This window comes from Sturnus vulgaris, chromosome 11 (assembly GCF_052056855.1).
Source record: "Sturnus vulgaris isolate bStuVul1 chromosome 11, bStuVul1.hap1, whole genome shotgun sequence".
NCBI classification, from domain to species: domain Eukaryota; kingdom Metazoa; phylum Chordata; class Aves; order Passeriformes; family Sturnidae; genus Sturnus; species Sturnus vulgaris.
The window spans coordinates 1,175,954-1,192,870 of NC_142253.1; the positions used below are offsets into that span (position 1 = coordinate 1,175,954).

The following is a 16,917-nucleotide window of genomic DNA, read 5'->3' on the forward strand; positions in this document are numbered from 1 at the left end:
CCCACATAATTTGTTTTCTCATTAAGCAGCGTCTGCGAGCACGGGGATATTTGATCTATTAAAAATGCTTATTTAAATACTCCTTCTCGAGTTAATTTTTCCTCCTGAAGGCTGCTGCAAAAATCCATCTCCTCTGGAACAGAGGAGGGGGAAAAGCAGGTTGTTTTTTTTTTTTTTTTCAGGCCAGAGTTTTGTATTCCATGTGAAGTTCTGTGACAGAACCACGGTGCTGTCACAGCACGAGGATGATGATTCATGGAGCTTTCCAAGAGCTATTCATGTTAGCAATGACTTAGCCCAAATGAACATTATTAATAATTAACAGTATGCAGATTGCCATTATTGGAAAGCCCCTGGGCCTTACCCAGCGAGTAATTTCAATTATTCAAAAGTATTAATAAACTGAAATATTCTTTTTTTTTTTTTCCCCATTTAATTTGTCTGGGTTTTTTTTGTATTTTAGAGCACCTGCCTGGAGTGTGGAAAAGCCAAAAGAGTTCTCCTTATGATTTTCCAGTGCCAATTCCCCCCATAATCTCCAAATTCCAGGGACTTCTCCCCACAATCTCCCAATTCCAGAGAGTTTCCCCCTCAATCTCCCAATTCCAGAGATTTCTCCCTCTCCCCTCTCCCCTGGGCAGTGGCACTGGGGCACTCCCAGTCACACCAGTTGCTCCCCATGGAGACTGGAGCTCCTACTGGAACCCAGTTCAATCCAGCCCTGATCACCAAGGCTGCCCTGGGGCTGCTCCCAGTTCTCCCAGTTCTCCCAGTTCCCACCTGTGCCTTGTGCAGGAGGTCAGAGCATCCTCACCAGTTGAGGACTGGGCCATACTGGTGCCTTTCCCCCCTTACCATCATGACCTAAATAAAAAAGAACTTCCCAAGGTTTCCCCCTGGAAAATGGCAGTGACCAGCTCCGGGCACTGGGATGCTCTGGTGAGGCTGGAGCAGCTCCCCCAGCTCTCCTCCTCCAGAGCAACAAAAAAACACAGATTTTTTTGGGGGGGAAAAAGGTGCTTTTCAGTAAAATGGTTCCAAACCAATGGCCTCTCATCAGTGTGGGGACAGATGAGAGGCTGGAGGGGCACAAAGCAGCTCGCAGGGAACATTCACTGGTGTCTTTGAGATGGATAAATCACACGAGAGGTGATCAGTGACACAAAATCCCTCCCTAAAAGCAGTTCCAAAGGTGAAAACTCCAGGAATTCCAAGTGTCCCCTCTCCCCCTCGGTGATGCTTTGCAGCTTTGGGCAGTGATAATCCCGCATTTTCCCCGGGAAGCTGTAAATCTGTAAATAATCGGTAAATAATCTGCTTTTCTCAGCGCTCACCCTGCAGGCAGCGAGGTTTCAGTGGCTCAGCCAAAGCCTCGAACCGCGGCACAAGGGAGGGCTCTGCTGGAAGCAAACCGGAGCTACAGCATCACACACCTCAGTGCTGCTCGAAAACCCAGCTCGTCCCGTGCTTTTTAATCTAAAAAAAAAAACGAGTTTTCAACCACAATTTTGGAGTTTTAATCTTGTTATCACAAGCGATCTTGCTACGCTCCAATCAACCAGGAAAGCAACAATGGCAGGGTGGGGTTTTTTGAGATAATTTCTTAAATGTGGGCTGGAAAAGCTGCAATCAAAGCACTCAGTCCCAATCCAGAGCTGCTCAACCCTCTGGGAGCAGATAAGGCAGCAAGACAAGATAAGGAATGACAGCAAACAGCAGGGCAGTGACTCCTCTGGTAAATGTGCAACCACAGGGAAAACATCAGAGCTGGGGTGCTGGCCCCAAAATCAGCATTTCAGCCCCTTTACAATTGACACTTAAAAGTCTGAGTGCAGCAAAAGTAAAGAAAGGCAAAGATCTCATTATCCAAAAACCCAGAGGAACTTTAAAACCGCTGCAAAAATTCCCATCGCTGATGCTCAGCAGACATTTCCCTGGAATGTGGAGTTTGATCCACACACAGCAAACCCCTTGGCAGCTCCACCAGCCTTTGCAGCAGAACTACAAAGCAAGAGAAAACACAAGAGATAATGCCAAGCAGAGAGAAAACAAATCCAGGAGGGAAAAGCAGCAAAAGAGAACCAATAAATCCCAGGGATGGGCAGACAGCTCATTTCCAGTTCCTGTTCTCAAACCCAGCACGAGCTGCTGGTTATCCATGGGCTGGAGAGAGCCCTGCAGGGCTCTTGGTGCAGAATTCTCACCTGAACCAGGTTTTTCATGGATTGGTTGAACAAAGGATTGGGAATCCCAGCAGGGAGGTCAGGACCTGCTCGTGAGACCAGAACTGCCACACTTCACTCACCCCACATCAATCCCTGCTCTCAGCTGCCCCCAAATCCTTATGGAGAAAAACGGGAACAGAGCCCTGTTGGTTTTGGGGTGGGTTTATTCTCCTGCAGGAAGAATAAATGGGATTCTCCCAGCTCTAACCAGATGAAATCCCAGCGTACAGAAGGGAGATCCCCTGCAAGACAAACACACATCCAAGTAGTCAAACACTATTTTTTTTAATGCAGATTTGCAAAATGCAAGCCAAGTGTTGAAAATTCAGGACATTTCATGAAAGCACATTTGGTCCTCTTCCAAGTTTCCCATCCTCAGTTAAATACTTCATGGATAAATAACAATTAAGCATACATGGCACTTCTAGTTAGGAAAACCTGATATTGCACATGATACCAAGAAATACAAGAGTCTGTTTCAGCAAGTAATTCCAGCACTGTTATCAGTTCCATTTTGATTCCATTGACTTGTACAAAAGCTCTCATTTACTTACAGAGTAAAAACGTATCCAAGCAGTTTTACAACAAAGAGGAAGAAAAGTTGGCTCCTGCAGGAACACCGAATCTTTTACCACCAGCCTCCACGAGGATAAAGAGCATTTCTATGGAAAGATGACTGTCACATCACCAGGCAACAGAAATTCCAAAGCAATTCCCCAGGGAAGCTGCCCATGTTTGGCTGGAAAGCTGCAATTCCTGTCTGGGCTGCTCCCACTCTCAGCCACCTTTCACTATTCCTGGCAATCACCAGGAAAACACAATGGCAGAAGAGTTGTGCAACTTCCTCACAGTTGTGGAATTGTGTCTGGAAAGCTCTGGCATGGATTCTGTGCACATTCCTGGGCTGGGAGCCTCCCTGGCTTCAGGAGTTCAGAGGGCACACACACACACACAGAGAGTGGCCAGTGTCACATTCAGGGAGTGTGGGACAAAGCCGGAGCAGGAGGAGCCAGCACTGCACTGAGGGTGTGTCTGTCCTGGTGTCCTGGTGTCCCCAAACCCTGCCCAGCCTGGCACTGCCACTCCCCGAGTCTGCACAGAGTGGGGGATGCTGTGCTGGGCTCCCAGCCCTTCATTTCTCATCGCAGGGCTGGACGGGCCCAGCTGGCCCAGGAGCAGCATTTGAGAGCCCAGACCCCCCTGCTGTGGGTGGGCAGAAATGCCTCCCACCCTCCTGGGGGCATCCCTGCCTCTGCCCATCCTCCTCCTCCTGCAAGCACAGCCCAGACCTCTCCCAGCATCACAACACCTGCAATTCCTGTTTTCCTTTCAAACAGACAACTCTGACACTCCAATAACACCTTTGGCAAAGCCAATTCTACAGGAGCTGGAATCACCTCAGCTGCCTCAAACACCAAGGCAAACATTGTCTTGCAGTATTTTGGGAAATTTTAACCTATTTCCCTCTCCCCCCTCCAACCCTTCAAACACACAGAATAAGACTAAGAAGATTTGATGATTTTTTTTTTTTTTGCCTGAATACAAGATTCAACTTTCATGGAATAAAAGATTCTACAACAAAGTCCCTGAGGTGCATCTGTACATTAAAAGATTCCAACAATAACCTCTCCAAACTTCATATTTATTAGAAATGTTTTGAGTTGCAACACGTGGTTCATGAAAACCAATGTTGTTGTAAGAAGGTGAAAATACAGCAGATCAAGTTGCCCTTATATTTATGCCTCAATTTAAAAGTCATTAACCCAAAAATAACATTCTACTACTTCAACTGTAGTCAAAAATTAGAAGTATATAAGCGATGGGGAACCACTGGAAAAAAAATAATCCCAACTTTTTATATTTAAAATAGTTGTTTTGGCCTCAGTTTGTCGTCATCCCTCAAGCCCTTAACTGCTTTCTTCCTGGAAGTTCATAGATATTCTTCCAGTATCTTAAAAAAAACCCCAAACATCTCTCTTTAAGTGACTTTGGGTTCCACTGTATTTTACAACCAGATCATCAGAAATACTTTTCTGTCTTCCCAAGGAAGCTCAGTTTTCCCTGCTAGTGAAGGGAACTTAAGGCACTACCACATGAATCCTGTCAGGAATGTGGAATAGTTTGTTCTTCGTGTACTGACACCAGTTCTTAGCAGCATCTCTCCTGAAAAGGCACTAAAACTTGGCAAACAAGGAAACTTTGGGAACTTCTGCCTGAGTGGCTTTGCAATTCCCCCTTCCCTCCCAAAAAGGCACCTGGGTTGGTTTGATCACTGCTTGCTGCAGCTACAGGCTCTCACAACCCTGCAGGTTCTGTCAGCTGTGGGTGGGAGGGATGTCACACTCTACCAACAGCTCTTACACCACCAGCAGTTATCCCTCCAAGAGTACACAGAGCAGTTTTGTTTCAGCAAACCCAGTGGGTTCCTACCTGAGTAGACCTTAAGGTTGTGTATTGCTAGTCAGAAAAATCCAATAATTCGACTTGGTGTAAAAAATTGCACTTCCCCACTCCTACCCCAAACCCCAAGATCATTTCAAATGAAATACCAGACCCTGCTCTAGAGGGACATTTGTAACACAGCTACAAAGAGGTAGCTAAGTGGCCAATTTGCCTTCTTTTTTCTTTTAAAATATATTCAGCCTTCATTTGCAACAACATTTTTCATAGGAAGTCTTGAAACAAGAGCTGTCTGTTGAGGTGGCACAGGAGGTTACCCTGTGGAGCACTGAGCTCCAGCTCCTTTGTGTCCAAGGCAGGCCCAGGGGACACCTGGGGGACTCAGGCTGTGCAGGGAGCAGCTGAAGGGGGAGGAATGTCTGCAGGGCAATCCCAAGCTCCTGTGAAGTTCCCCTGCAGAGTCCCTCAGATCAGTCCCACCATTCTGTCGATCTGTCTCATGTAGTTGCTCTTCAGGGGCAGCAGGTACCTCCTCTCATCAGGGACTCTGTTACACTGTTGAGAAAATTAACACCTTTTTAAAAACTCAAATCCAAACCCAGGTAAGCCCATCCCCTCTGCAATCCTTTCAGATCCTCCCAGTACAGCAAATTGTACCAAATAACACTTTTTACTCCAACTTGCTCTCATTCTTTGCAGACTTCCAGCACAAATCCCATAAATGAGCAGCAAGTGTTTCCTCAGTGCAGGCTGCAGCTTCCAAACACACAGCACAGCTTGTTGTGCAACTGAGATTTCCTTCACTATGACAACTGTGAATGTCTAAAATAATGCTCTTTTCCTGGAGCTCTGTGGGGAGGAGGGAAGGAGCCACACCAGAACCTCCCAGCAGAGATTTAAAAAATTGTCCTTAACTGCTCCAGTGGAAGGTGTCCCTGCCCATGGGGGTGCAATGAGATGCTCTTTTAATTCCTTTCAACTCAAACCATTCTGTGATTCTGTGATTCAAACCAGATCTGTTCTGGTTGGTGATGGGCACTGGAGGCACAGCTCTCAGCTGAGGCCTTGCTAAGAAAGGTCCCCTTTCCACCCCCGAAACCACACTGAGGAAGACAAAGCTTAATTTAGATGGTTTGGTTTAGAAGATCCTCTGCTTCTCCCTTTACCCCTGACAGCAACACTGGAGAGGAGTTTTAAGGGCAAAGAAAATGGGAAGGGGAAAGGAATTGGAAGTAATTTAACAAAGAACAAAAAAACTGCTGCAAAATACTTCCAAGGGGACAGGTTTCACCTTCACCAGGATCCCTCACACGATCCCATTCCTGTTTTCAGGGCAGCTCATCAGATATTTAGCATTTCTAAAGGAAACCCTTTACAGCACCCCCTCCCAAGGGCTCAGTGAGCGCTGCCTGCCCCTTCCCCACTCCCCAGCAGGAGCAGCCCGTGCATTCCTTACGTTGGAGCTGAAGTTGGCTGCCTTGAGCTCGGGGGGTTTGGTTTTGTGGGCGCTGTCCCCCCCTCCGGGCAGGATGTCCTCCCACAGCGAGCTCCGGAATCGCTCGTCCACAGACACGATGTGGCCCTCAGTAGTAAACATGAACTTATTGCCAGATTTATGCACTGGATTCTCTTCATCGAACAACTGAAGGGGACAAGGGAGAGACAGTCATTGTAGGTGTGCCACATCCTTCATCTCCCAGGAACAAGGAGCTGGAAGCAGCTACTCACACACTTTGAGGGATCACATAAAAATACCTTTTAGTGCTAAATAAAGCTGCAGCAAATGGCAATAAATAACCTTAATGCAAGGGATTGATCGGAGGAGTTAGAAGAGGAGAGCACAAGAAAAACTTCTCGCACAACTTAAAGTGCCCTTATTTTTCTAAGCTGCTCTGTGAGGCATTTCTAGGCTGGCATCCACTCAGTCACAGTTTTATTTGGTTTTCTGCACTAAAGGAGATTGAGAACAGGGCTTAGGCAATGTCAGCCCAAATTCTTTCTGCTGGGAGTGCCAAAGCCAGTGGGGAGAAAGCAGAGGCTGCTCCAGGCAGCAATTAGCTGAGAGCTGAGCAGCAGCTCCCTCCACTCCTGCTCCCTTTCCTGTCCAGCCTTTTCCCAAAGATCTGCAGCTCCCCAGGCTCAGGAACCACTCCTGGGCAGCTGCCTCACCTCAGACATTGGGGTGAGGCCAAAGAAGAGGAGCTGAGCCTCAATCACCCCCAAACACAAACCCCAGAGCCCTGCAGGCTGTCATTAATGATGCCTGCCCCCAACCCAGATTCTAATTAATAATTAATAACCTCCTGCCCCCTCCCGTGCCGTTTTTGTGCCCAGTGGAGCACACACGTACCAGGTACAAATATTTACAGGTTTCACTGAGAAAGAAGCTCTCCATTCGATCCTCCTTGGTCTTCTCCACCACGTGGTGCAACGTGGCATAGCCACACCTGCAACATTGGACATTGGTTTGGGGTCAGTTCCAGCTCTGCTGCTCTCTGAGTGCTGCCCAGATATTCCTTCACAGATATTCCTTCACTTCAGAGCATTCCCACTGCCGGGGTTGAAGTTCAAATGGAACAATTGTGCTGTGTAAACACTCACTGGTTATTGGTTCTGGGGTGCTGAGGGCTCTGTGATCACCTGAACCCCACTCAGCAGCAATGTCTGACCTGGCCAGTTGTTACACATCTGTCTACATAACGAGTCAATTAATAATAAGGAATAAAAATTAATTGTCTTCACCCCGAGCCTTGCAAAAAGTTCAGCTACTCAGTATTAAAGTCAGGGCTCACTGCTGCTGTCTTGAATTGGAAGCTGATATCCAACAGCATCTGGCTTAGGGGCCATCCCTCAGCTCAGCTAAACATGAGCAGAGAAATAATCCTGCAGGATCCCTAGGAAAAATCCCAACTGCTATTTTCAGCAGTTTTTAGCAGCTGATCATCAACAATGCATTTTGAAAGGCAGTGGTAAAATGCCAAAGGTATAAAGTTGCCACTGGACTATAATTTCATTTTCAGATAGGAAAGAAAGAAGTGCTCAATAAATTAATCATCACTTGTGGCTCTCAAGGAGGGCTGGGTTTTCTGGTTTACCTACATGTGGCAGACTGGATTCTATATAATATTTGTATAATAAAATGTAGGTATATAGCACTGAGAGAAGAAAAGAACATTGAAGACTGACTTTGCTTTTGTATATTTTTCCAAACTCTGCAGAATATCCATTCCCACATGAAGGTAAAATGGGTTCTTTGTGGCCTAAATAAGGAAGACAGACAAGAGTTAGAGTCAGCAATTTTAAATCCTGTAAAAATAACACAACAAAGGCCTATTGGCACCAGAGTCTTGTGTATCACAGCAAACTTATCTTTATAGGAGCATGACTTGGATTAGCCAATGCAAGCTTCTCACATTTGCTTTAGTGCAAATCCTAGAAAACCTGCAGTAAATCCAAACTCTCTGATCCCTTCCTTGTAGGCAGAGTTATTTTAGTTTATTGTATCTGTGCCTGGACACTATTGCAAGGAAAGCTGGTACATTTACTTGAACAATTTTGGTTGAGCAGTCACAAGCCTTTGCCTTGTAAAAATCTGCCAGCAGCTTTTAGAAAAGGTGGTTTAGTGTTGTTTTTGCCTGCCTTATAAAAAAAGGCTATTTTTGAAGCAAACAGCAGAGCCACAACATTGCTCAACACTGCAGTGCCTGCCCAGAGACTCCACATGACAAGAGGCAGCTCCAGGGCTGCCAAACTTCAGCTGGCCACAGGTCAGAGGGGGAAAAAAGGAATTTTTTGGGGGAAAAGGGACTTTCTAGGGGGAAAAAAGGGACTTTTTTGGAGGAAAAGGGACTTTCTGAACAAAAGGATTTTGGCCAAGCCATGATGTGCAGCTCAGAGAAGTCCCATACCTGATAAAGGAGATAAGTGGACTCCACCAGCTCCGGCCTCAGGGGGTAGAAGGGAACATCTGGGGCCTGCAGCTGCCAGTTGTACCTCTCTGGGAGAGCTCCATAGCGTTTCCAAATGGCATAATAGAAGGCATGGAGACAAATGGCATCTTCCACATCTCCTATCAACACCTGGGCACGAGAGCAGCCAGAGAAACACACACACACACAAACATTTAGTTCTGCAAGCCAGCAAAGATGAAAAAACTCACACAAAATAACCCCCCAAAAGTACGAATGCATTCATTCTCTGCAGTAAAAACTTCAGCAGAGCCTCACAGCACAGAATACAAATGCTGAGGTTAAAAGAGGGAAGCTCAAAGTCTCTCAGATCTAGCAGAGAGCAGGCCAGGCCTCCCCTCACTGCTGTGTAAATGCAGAGCTCAACTGAGCTCTTATCAGAGCAGCCAGATGCAAACCCTCAGGAGGGAGCTCAGCTCAGAACTCACACTCATTCCCAGCCCAGGATTAGTTTGGGCCTTTCTCCTTGGCTTTTACCAGAAGGGAAGTTTACCTGCAGCCCAGGGAAGAAGGCCTGCAGAGAGTCAATCCAGGTGTTCATCAGCTGGCCCGTGTACATGTTGACATTGACATAGAGGGGAGGGTCACCTTCTCCTTCATTGCAGGCCTCCCGACTGCCAGGGAACAACAGCACATGGAAATGCTCTGCCTGAGGACAGCACAGCACACTGCCAGCAGCAAAGGCAAGCAGCCACTGCTTTGCTGTGCTGGGCTCATGGTGAAAGGAACCCAAACACCAGTCATGCTCTCAGAGAAGTGAATTCATAAAGGGATGTATCCTATCTTAGAGCTCTGCCAGCAGAATCTCTACCAAAAAGTCATGCTAGGCAAGATCAGGCTTTCAGAAGAACAAAGCAGCCAATTTAATGCATTTCTTTAGCAGTGCCAGACTTTTCTCAGCCTTAACATTTATAAATGGGATAGGAACCAGTTTGGCTTCTCTGCACCCAATCAGTAGCTGAGGAAAGAGCAGACTGCCATGGAAATGAGATTTTTTGTTTCTTACAGTAAAAAGGAGAACAGATTTTCTAGAGCACGACACAAAGCACTATAAACAGGTAAGTTTCAGATCTTCAGAGGATTCACTGCTCAAGGAATTGATGCTGACATGAATCACATACCCTCTCCTCAGGTGGTTCTGAATGTTCTGATAAGCAGCATTGAACATCTCCAGGTCTTCCTTTTCCCCAAAGAGGATGTAAGACTTCAGCAGGTACTCATAGAACGAATCTGAGCCTGCTCCCAGTCCACTCTGCTTTCCAACCCAGTGACCAGTCTGGATATTCACAACATTTCCTTTCAGAACAAATCAAAAGTTTAGCCTGAGGTTGCTGAGTATATCAGAGAAAAACAATCCAGTCAAGACTTGGGAATATTACACGTTCAGAAATTCCCAAGGAGGAAGGATCAAAGACTAACATCAGATGGAGTGTTACTGTGGTGGATTCATCTGAGGAACACCCACACACATGCAGTTATTTTAAGTACTTTTAGTCATCTGCCAATCTGAATTACATTAATGGAGACACAAATCAGGGCCTTCAGTTCCATTCCCCAGTCTTGTGAAAAATTCCATTTGAAAACCTGTGCCCTAAGGAGTCTTTCAGAGACTCCATTTTTCTTAGAAAACCCCAAAGTGCCATTAGTTCAACACAACCCCTGGGAACACAAGGAGAACGTGACTGAACAGCTACAGAGGGAGCAGAAGGACAAAGGTGAGGACACGTGGAGGAACTGAAGGCACAGCCTGAGGCAGGCTGACACAGCAGCACCCCCAGCCATTACCCAGCAGTCCAGTGTTGTTGCTCCTGAGGCTCCACAGGGCCTTCACAGCTCTCCTGGCCACCCACTCGAAGGTGGAATCTCCAAGCAGCCTGCTGAGGATCCCAAACTCCACCAGCAAGGACCCAGCTCCTGCCGTGCACGTCTCGTTGTGGCTGTCTGGAGGAACCCCCTTCTTCAGGTTCACCTGTGGACAGGTTACTGCACTCAGCCAGCTGTGCTCACAGCTGCACCCTCACCTTCAGGAACAAGCCTTTTTGGTAGCTTTTGCACAATGTGGAGCGTGGAATGTGCACAGAGAGACAAAACCAGCACATTGCTGCTTGGAAAGCTTTCCTGCAGAATTCCTGACATTCTTCTTCCAGCTTTGCAGCATCATGCTTAAAGTGGGCAAGCTTCATTTTTCTCTTACACTTGCTAATCCTTGCAAACTTCACTTTTTCTTGCTTTCCACTAAACATTCAGGCTTTTCCATCTTTGCTGCCCCCCAGTTTGTGCTGTTGAAACCAAGAGTTTCCTCAGTGGATGCTCCTCCCCAATGGAGGGCAGCCTGAAGGGAAGTTACACCACCCTCAGCTGCTCTACCAGGCCCTGAACAGAAGTGAAAATTCACATTTCTACAGCCTGGCAGGTCTGGAGGAAAAGCTGTGCTGCTGTTTCCAGAAATTAAGAGCAGCCAGGCAAGTGCTAATTATAATTTTGCAGTTTAGGATTGTTCCAGTAGCAGTGACATCCTTCTGCTTGCCAACTGCACCTGCTTAAAACAAGAGGCTGCAGCATCCAAGAATCCCAGAGTATTGAGTACCCACTAAGCAGTCTACAGGAAAATTATAAACTCCAAGCCAAGTATGATAAATGTTTCAGAAGAGTTTTTCCTGATATAATTGTTTTAGTAGCAATAGAGTCACTTTCCTCAGTTATTTGCCTTTACAGTATTCCTTATTAATGACAATATTGTGTGACAAAGGGCAGGGAATGCTCCAGCCAAAGAGCACAGAAACAAATGACTCCTGACCCACAGGGAACAACAAACACAGTGAAAAATCAGGGAAAACATCTACTAAACAGAAGGAGCAACTTGTATTACCCATACAAAAACTTGCATGATTTTTGTATCACCAAAACTTAGTTTCCCCTGTGTTATTTTAGAATAACTTAGAGCAGGCTCAATACCCCAAGTGCACATAAAAAGGCACAAAATTCAAGTTGTAGGACAGGTGCTTTGAGCCTGTTTCCCCCAGGGCTGCTGTCCACTCACCCGAGGATAGGGAATGCCAGTTTTGGTGTTTTCAAAGGCTGGGAGCAGCCTCACTGCCAGGTCATGAGCCAAGTGCAGCAGCTCATTGTCATAATCCTTAATGGTCATGTCACCAAAGGGCTGCTTGGTGTCTGTAATGATGATGTGGGCAGACAGCAGGCTTCCCAAAACCCTGTGGGAAAAGGGAAATTCAGGTTTTCAGTCTGTTCTGAACCTCATTCTTTACCTAAACACCTTACTGGTGTCATGTCTGACAGAATTATTACTCTGTGCTCCTTACAGGCACTACATAGAATGATCTGCTTTTCCCCCACCAGTAGTGAACACACATAGAAGTCATGTTCTTGTTAGCCACAGTACCCCAAAACCTGGTTCTGCAAAATTTACCTGACCCAGGAGTTCTTGTAACAAGTCTGTTTAGGAGTGAAGACCCCCTTGACCCTGCAGATGGCAGGAAGGGTGTTACATAAACTTAGTTCTCAGAAAAAAGAAAGCCTAGCCAAGTGCAGCAGGAATAAACACTGCTTGAGACACTCAGAAAATGAAACCCTTTAAAATCACACAGTATCTAAAATAATTTCCAAGGCAGAAGAGTCTTTTTCATCTAAAATGAAAGTGAAAGTGAGCAGAAGTCCACGAAACAAAAATAAACCAGGGAAAAGCTGTCCCAGGGTTGTTTGCTGGGCCCACATCTGAGTCTCTGCTGCAAGAGTGACAACAAAAAAGCAGAGTCTGAAAGCACAGAGCCAACCTCACTGCTGTCTCACTGCTCCAGGCCACACGGGACTGATTCAAATTGTTTCCAATATGAAAGGATGGAATATTTTCAGAGAAGATTAAGAAACAGCTTACTTGAGGAACAATTTAGGAATAAAGCCTGCCAAAAACCTCTAAATCAATGATTTCACTTTGAATTACACTCACCAAGTCTTTAACCTTTTTACTGCTTTAAAAACAGGAACTCAGCACCACATACCTGATTGTTGCCTCAAAAACTTGGACTGTTGAGTCTTTGTCAAATGAAACTGTGTCAATCACCAACTTCACTGCCTTCTGGAATTCTGAGGAGTTTCCCATTACCTTTTACAGAAAAACAAAGCTAGTTTGTACAATTGTTGCTTCAGAAGAGGGTTGGGGAAGAGAATGGCAAGTTCAAGTCTTAAGCCAGCAGTCAGATTTAGCACACTGAGTGTTCAAACTTCCTGAACTGTCAGTTCAAGAGTTAAGTTTAGCTTAAACCATAACACAGCTCGCAGAACAATGAAGTTTGATTTAATGTTTATTTGACCAAAGACCAGTCCAACCTTTCAGGCTCCTGACCCAGCACTGCACATTTAGGAGTTCCCTTGTGCCTGCTTCCTACAGGTCTAACCTAGGAACTGATTCCCACTGCATCCAGAGAGAGATGTAAACTGAATTGCAGGGGAGCAGGAATGTGGAAGGAAAACACAGGTTCCTGCTTGCCTGAGCTCATGAAAAGGCTGGGACATACCTAAATTTTTAACCAAAGCACCAGGTGCCAGCTGTCCCCATTGCCCAGGCCCAGTGGGGAAGCATCCCATGTTTGATGTGAGCAGTGAGGAGCAGAACAGGCTTCCCCCACACAGCAGCCTCTGAAACTCAAGAGACTTTAGCAACCAAAGCCTTTACATCTGAGAAAAGTTAAGCCCTGCCCCGCTGGTGAAGGAGGACAGGAAGGCATTGTTATCAGCCACGTAGCACAGATCCCAAACTTCTCTCTCAATAAAACATTTCCCTCACTTCTGCTTTCAGTTCTGCTCAGAGCTGCCCTGCTCAAGCAGCTCCTCATCACTGCTGCAGTCCCATGGTAGAATGGGAAGGGTTTTATATCCCATAGAGCCCAAACCACCTTCTGCACCAGAGGAGATCCACATCCCCCATGGCTCCAGCACATCAGTGAGCCCTGACACTCCAGAAGGCACAAAACCTGCACAGATGAGAATAATGAAATCTACTGGGGCCTCTGAAAATGCCCAAGCAGGGACCTCTTCCTCATGACCCCATACCCTGTGCTGCACAAAAATGAGCTGCTCCTCACATTATCTCCCAGTTTTATCAGGAATGCAGGTGAGAAGCAGCTTTACAGCGTTTCCCCTCCTTCCTTTCACCACTCTTCACACAGATCTGTGTGTCAGTCAGGCCCCCTCTGCCAAGTGAAACAATCAGAGCTCTTGCAGCTCTTGTGCACACAATGAACCTTCCTCCTGATGGACCTCCCAGCAACCCACAGCAGTTCCACTTCAAATCCACCCACCCTGAGCACCAGTGATGGCACATCCCAAAGAAATCTCCTCTGAAACTTAGGGAGGAGCTCCTAAACTTCCTCTGTCTCATCTGGAAACCTCTGCTGGCATCTCCAACCACTCTCATTCTGTTACCCCCATGGGACACTGCTGGTTTGTGATCCAGCTGTTAAGCTTGTGATCCAGCTGTTTGCAGCACCTGGGCAAGCCTTGGGGAACACCCCCAGCCAGGGCAGTCCCTGGGGTGACCAGGGCAGGGTCCCCACACCAAGGACTCACCGCCAGCGTGTCCAGTGCATCGATCAGCGTCAGGGAGTAGTTCCCCAGCACATCATTGATGTTCAGATTGGAGCTGGAAAAGCAGAATCACAGAATTGTTAAGGATGGAAGAGATCTGTGCAGATCATCCAGTCCAAACCCCTGTCCAGGCACGGTCACCTGGAGCAGGTGACACAGGAACGTGTCCAGATAGGTTTGGAAAGGCTCCAAAGGGGGAGGCTCCACCACTCCTTGGGCAGCTGTTCCACAGCTCTGCCCCACTATGGAAAGAAATTCATTCCAGTACCTGAAGGGACACTACAAGAAATACGGAGAGGGACTGGAGTGACGGGATAAAGGGGAAATGGCTTCAAACTTAAGGGGAATAGATTTCCATTGGATATTAACAGGAAATTCTTCCCTGGGACGGGGAGCAGCCCTGGCACAGCTATGGCTGTCCCTGGCAGTGCCCAAGGCCAGGTTGGACACTGGGATTTGGGACAGTGGGAGGTGTCCCTGCCATGGCACGGGTGGCATTGGGTAGGATTCAAGGTCCTTCCAACCCAAACCATCCTACGATTCACACAGAGGTGGAACTTGTACTTTAGCTTATGGCCATTACCAAATGTCCCGTGGCTGGGCCCAGCTTGACCCGAATGAGACACAAACACGGACCGGTGCCAGCCCGGGGTCCCCATCCACCCATCCATCCCTCCCTTCCCGCACCCGGCCCCGCTCCCCGGCCTCACTCACGGGTCTCGGCGGTCGGGCCCGCGGCCGCGGCAGTGCAGAGGGTCGAGCTCGTCGCGGGGGAAGGCGTGCTCCATGTAACTGTCGTAGCCGAACACGAACATGCCCCGGGCCGCGTCCCGCAGCCGCGCCCGCAGCTGCGGCGGGAAGGCGCCGCTGTAGCGCCGCTCGTACTCATCGCCGCCCGCCGCCGCGCCCCACAGCCGGGCCCCGCGGCCCGCAGCGCCCGCGGGGGGCCCGGGCAGAGCGGGCGGCCGCGGGCCGGGGCAGGGCAGGCGCGGGTGCAGGCAGAGCCCGCGGGCCAGCGCGGGCAGCAGCGTCAGCAGCGCCTGCAGCCCGAGCCGCAGCAGCAGCAGCCCCAGCACCACCGACCGCCATCGCATGGCCGCCCGCGCATAGCGCAGCGGCGCCGCCCGCGCCGCGCCGCGGCCCCTTTAAGAGCGGAAGGGAAACGGGAGTTGGGTGCGGCGCGAGGCCCGCCCGTGCCGCGCTGCTATTGGTGGAGCCGGCGCGGAGGCGGGAGCGGCCGCTGGCTATTGGGCACGCGGGGTGTCACTCAAGGGCAGCGCCCGGCGGCGTTAAAGGGGCGGGGCGGCGCGGGGCTGTCGTGGCACGGCTCGCGGCCGCAGCTCCGCCCGGGCGCAGGGGCGGGGCGGGGCCGGACAGCGGAGCGGCCTCCCCGGACAGGGCCGGGCCATGGGCCTCGACCGGCACCGGGCCCAGATCCGCCACCGGGGCCTGCCCCGCCGTCACAACCACCCCCGGAGCGCTCCGGGCTGCGGAACAGTGGCTGCAGAACTGGGAAAGACCCGGGGGGTGCCGCTGACAGCGGCTGGACAGCAGCAGGAATTCCTGCACGGAAGGGGACAGCGGCAGCAATTCCTCCACGGAAAGGGACAACGGCAGGAATTCCTCCACGGAAAGGGACAACGGCACGCATTCCTCCATGGAAAGGGTGGTTAAGACTTGGAACTGCCCAGGGAGGTTTGGAGTGCCCATGCCTGGAGGTGTCCAAGGAATTCCTGGATGTTGCACTCAGAGCTCTGGGCTGAGGCCAGGGTAAGGATCGGGCACAGCTGGGACCCTGATCCTGGGGTTTTCCAGCCTCAGTGATGCTGGGATTGTGTGACACGCGTGACCCGCGGCTCCTGGAGCCCCAGGACACGGCAGGGAACGAGCCCCGGCCGGGGCAGGAGCCAAATTCCCCGGGAATTGCAGTGGGAGGAAGCCAGGCCACGCTCCTGGAGGAGCATCGTGGAGGAGATGGACGCAGGGATTTCCAGCCCACAGTGCCAGAAGTGACTGGGTAACAAGAATAACAAGGACCAGAGCACCAGGTGTGACCGCAGCCCTGGTGGCCCCGTGGGACAGGCTCGGGGACAGCTGCAGAAATGGAAGAGCTGACAAATGCCAGGTGTGGATGTGAGAGTGAGCACACTCGGCAGTTCTGGTAAAACCAAATTTCTTGAAGATAAGCAAAAGAACAGAAAGAAACCACAGCTGGGGGAGGTAAAGACGAAACCCAGCTCCAAGCTACTCCAGAAACCTCAACAGCATCTGAGTGTCTGGCTGTGAACAGGTCACTTGTCACTGAACTGAGCTGGCCTTTCACCAAAGTGCCTCATCTGTTACCAGGAAATGGGACAGAATATGAAAAATGCAGGAAAAAAAAATAAAGGACGTATTATGCACAGGCAGACAACCAGATAATAATGATCTGTCTTCAGCCTGTAGTTTTAGAGTAGTTCAGAAATCAGATCTTTGTTTTCCAATTATTGTAACAGAAACAGTAGAATGAGTAAATCCAAACCAAATATCACGACTCACTGGTTCAGCCAGGCTTCTGGATGCTGACTTTAGAGAAAATCCTCTAGCCTGAACAATCAGTTCTCTTCCTCAGTCTGCAGAATTCTTGGATCTCCTCAATGTTATTCAAACCAAGAAGGGAATTCATTATTGATTCTCAAAAGAGGAAAATTCCTTCTTGTTGCAAAGACTGCAGTGTCCACACC

General features: G+C 48.8%; 1 protein-coding gene across 1 annotated transcript; it reads right to left on the minus strand.

The window, feature by feature from the left end:
- Nucleotides 1–2,491: 2,491 nt before the first annotated feature.
- Nucleotides 2,492–15,325, minus strand: EDEM1 (ER degradation enhancing alpha-mannosidase like protein 1). The gene is made up of 12 exons (XM_014873905.2): nt 14,909–15,325; nt 14,177–14,249; nt 12,610–12,713; nt 11,634–11,805; nt 10,379–10,562; nt 9,715–9,889; nt 9,087–9,207; nt 8,534–8,704; nt 7,812–7,885; nt 6,976–7,072; nt 6,082–6,267; nt 2,492–5,180 (listed from the first exon to the last, which is right to left on the minus strand). Exons 1-12 carry the CDS (start codon nt 15,286–15,288, stop codon nt 5,091–5,093), a joined length of 1,827 nt encoding a protein of 608 aa, XP_014729391.2. The 5' UTR covers nt 15,289–15,325; the 3' UTR covers nt 2,492–5,090.
- Between the last annotated feature and the right edge of the window lie 1,592 nt (nt 15,326–16,917).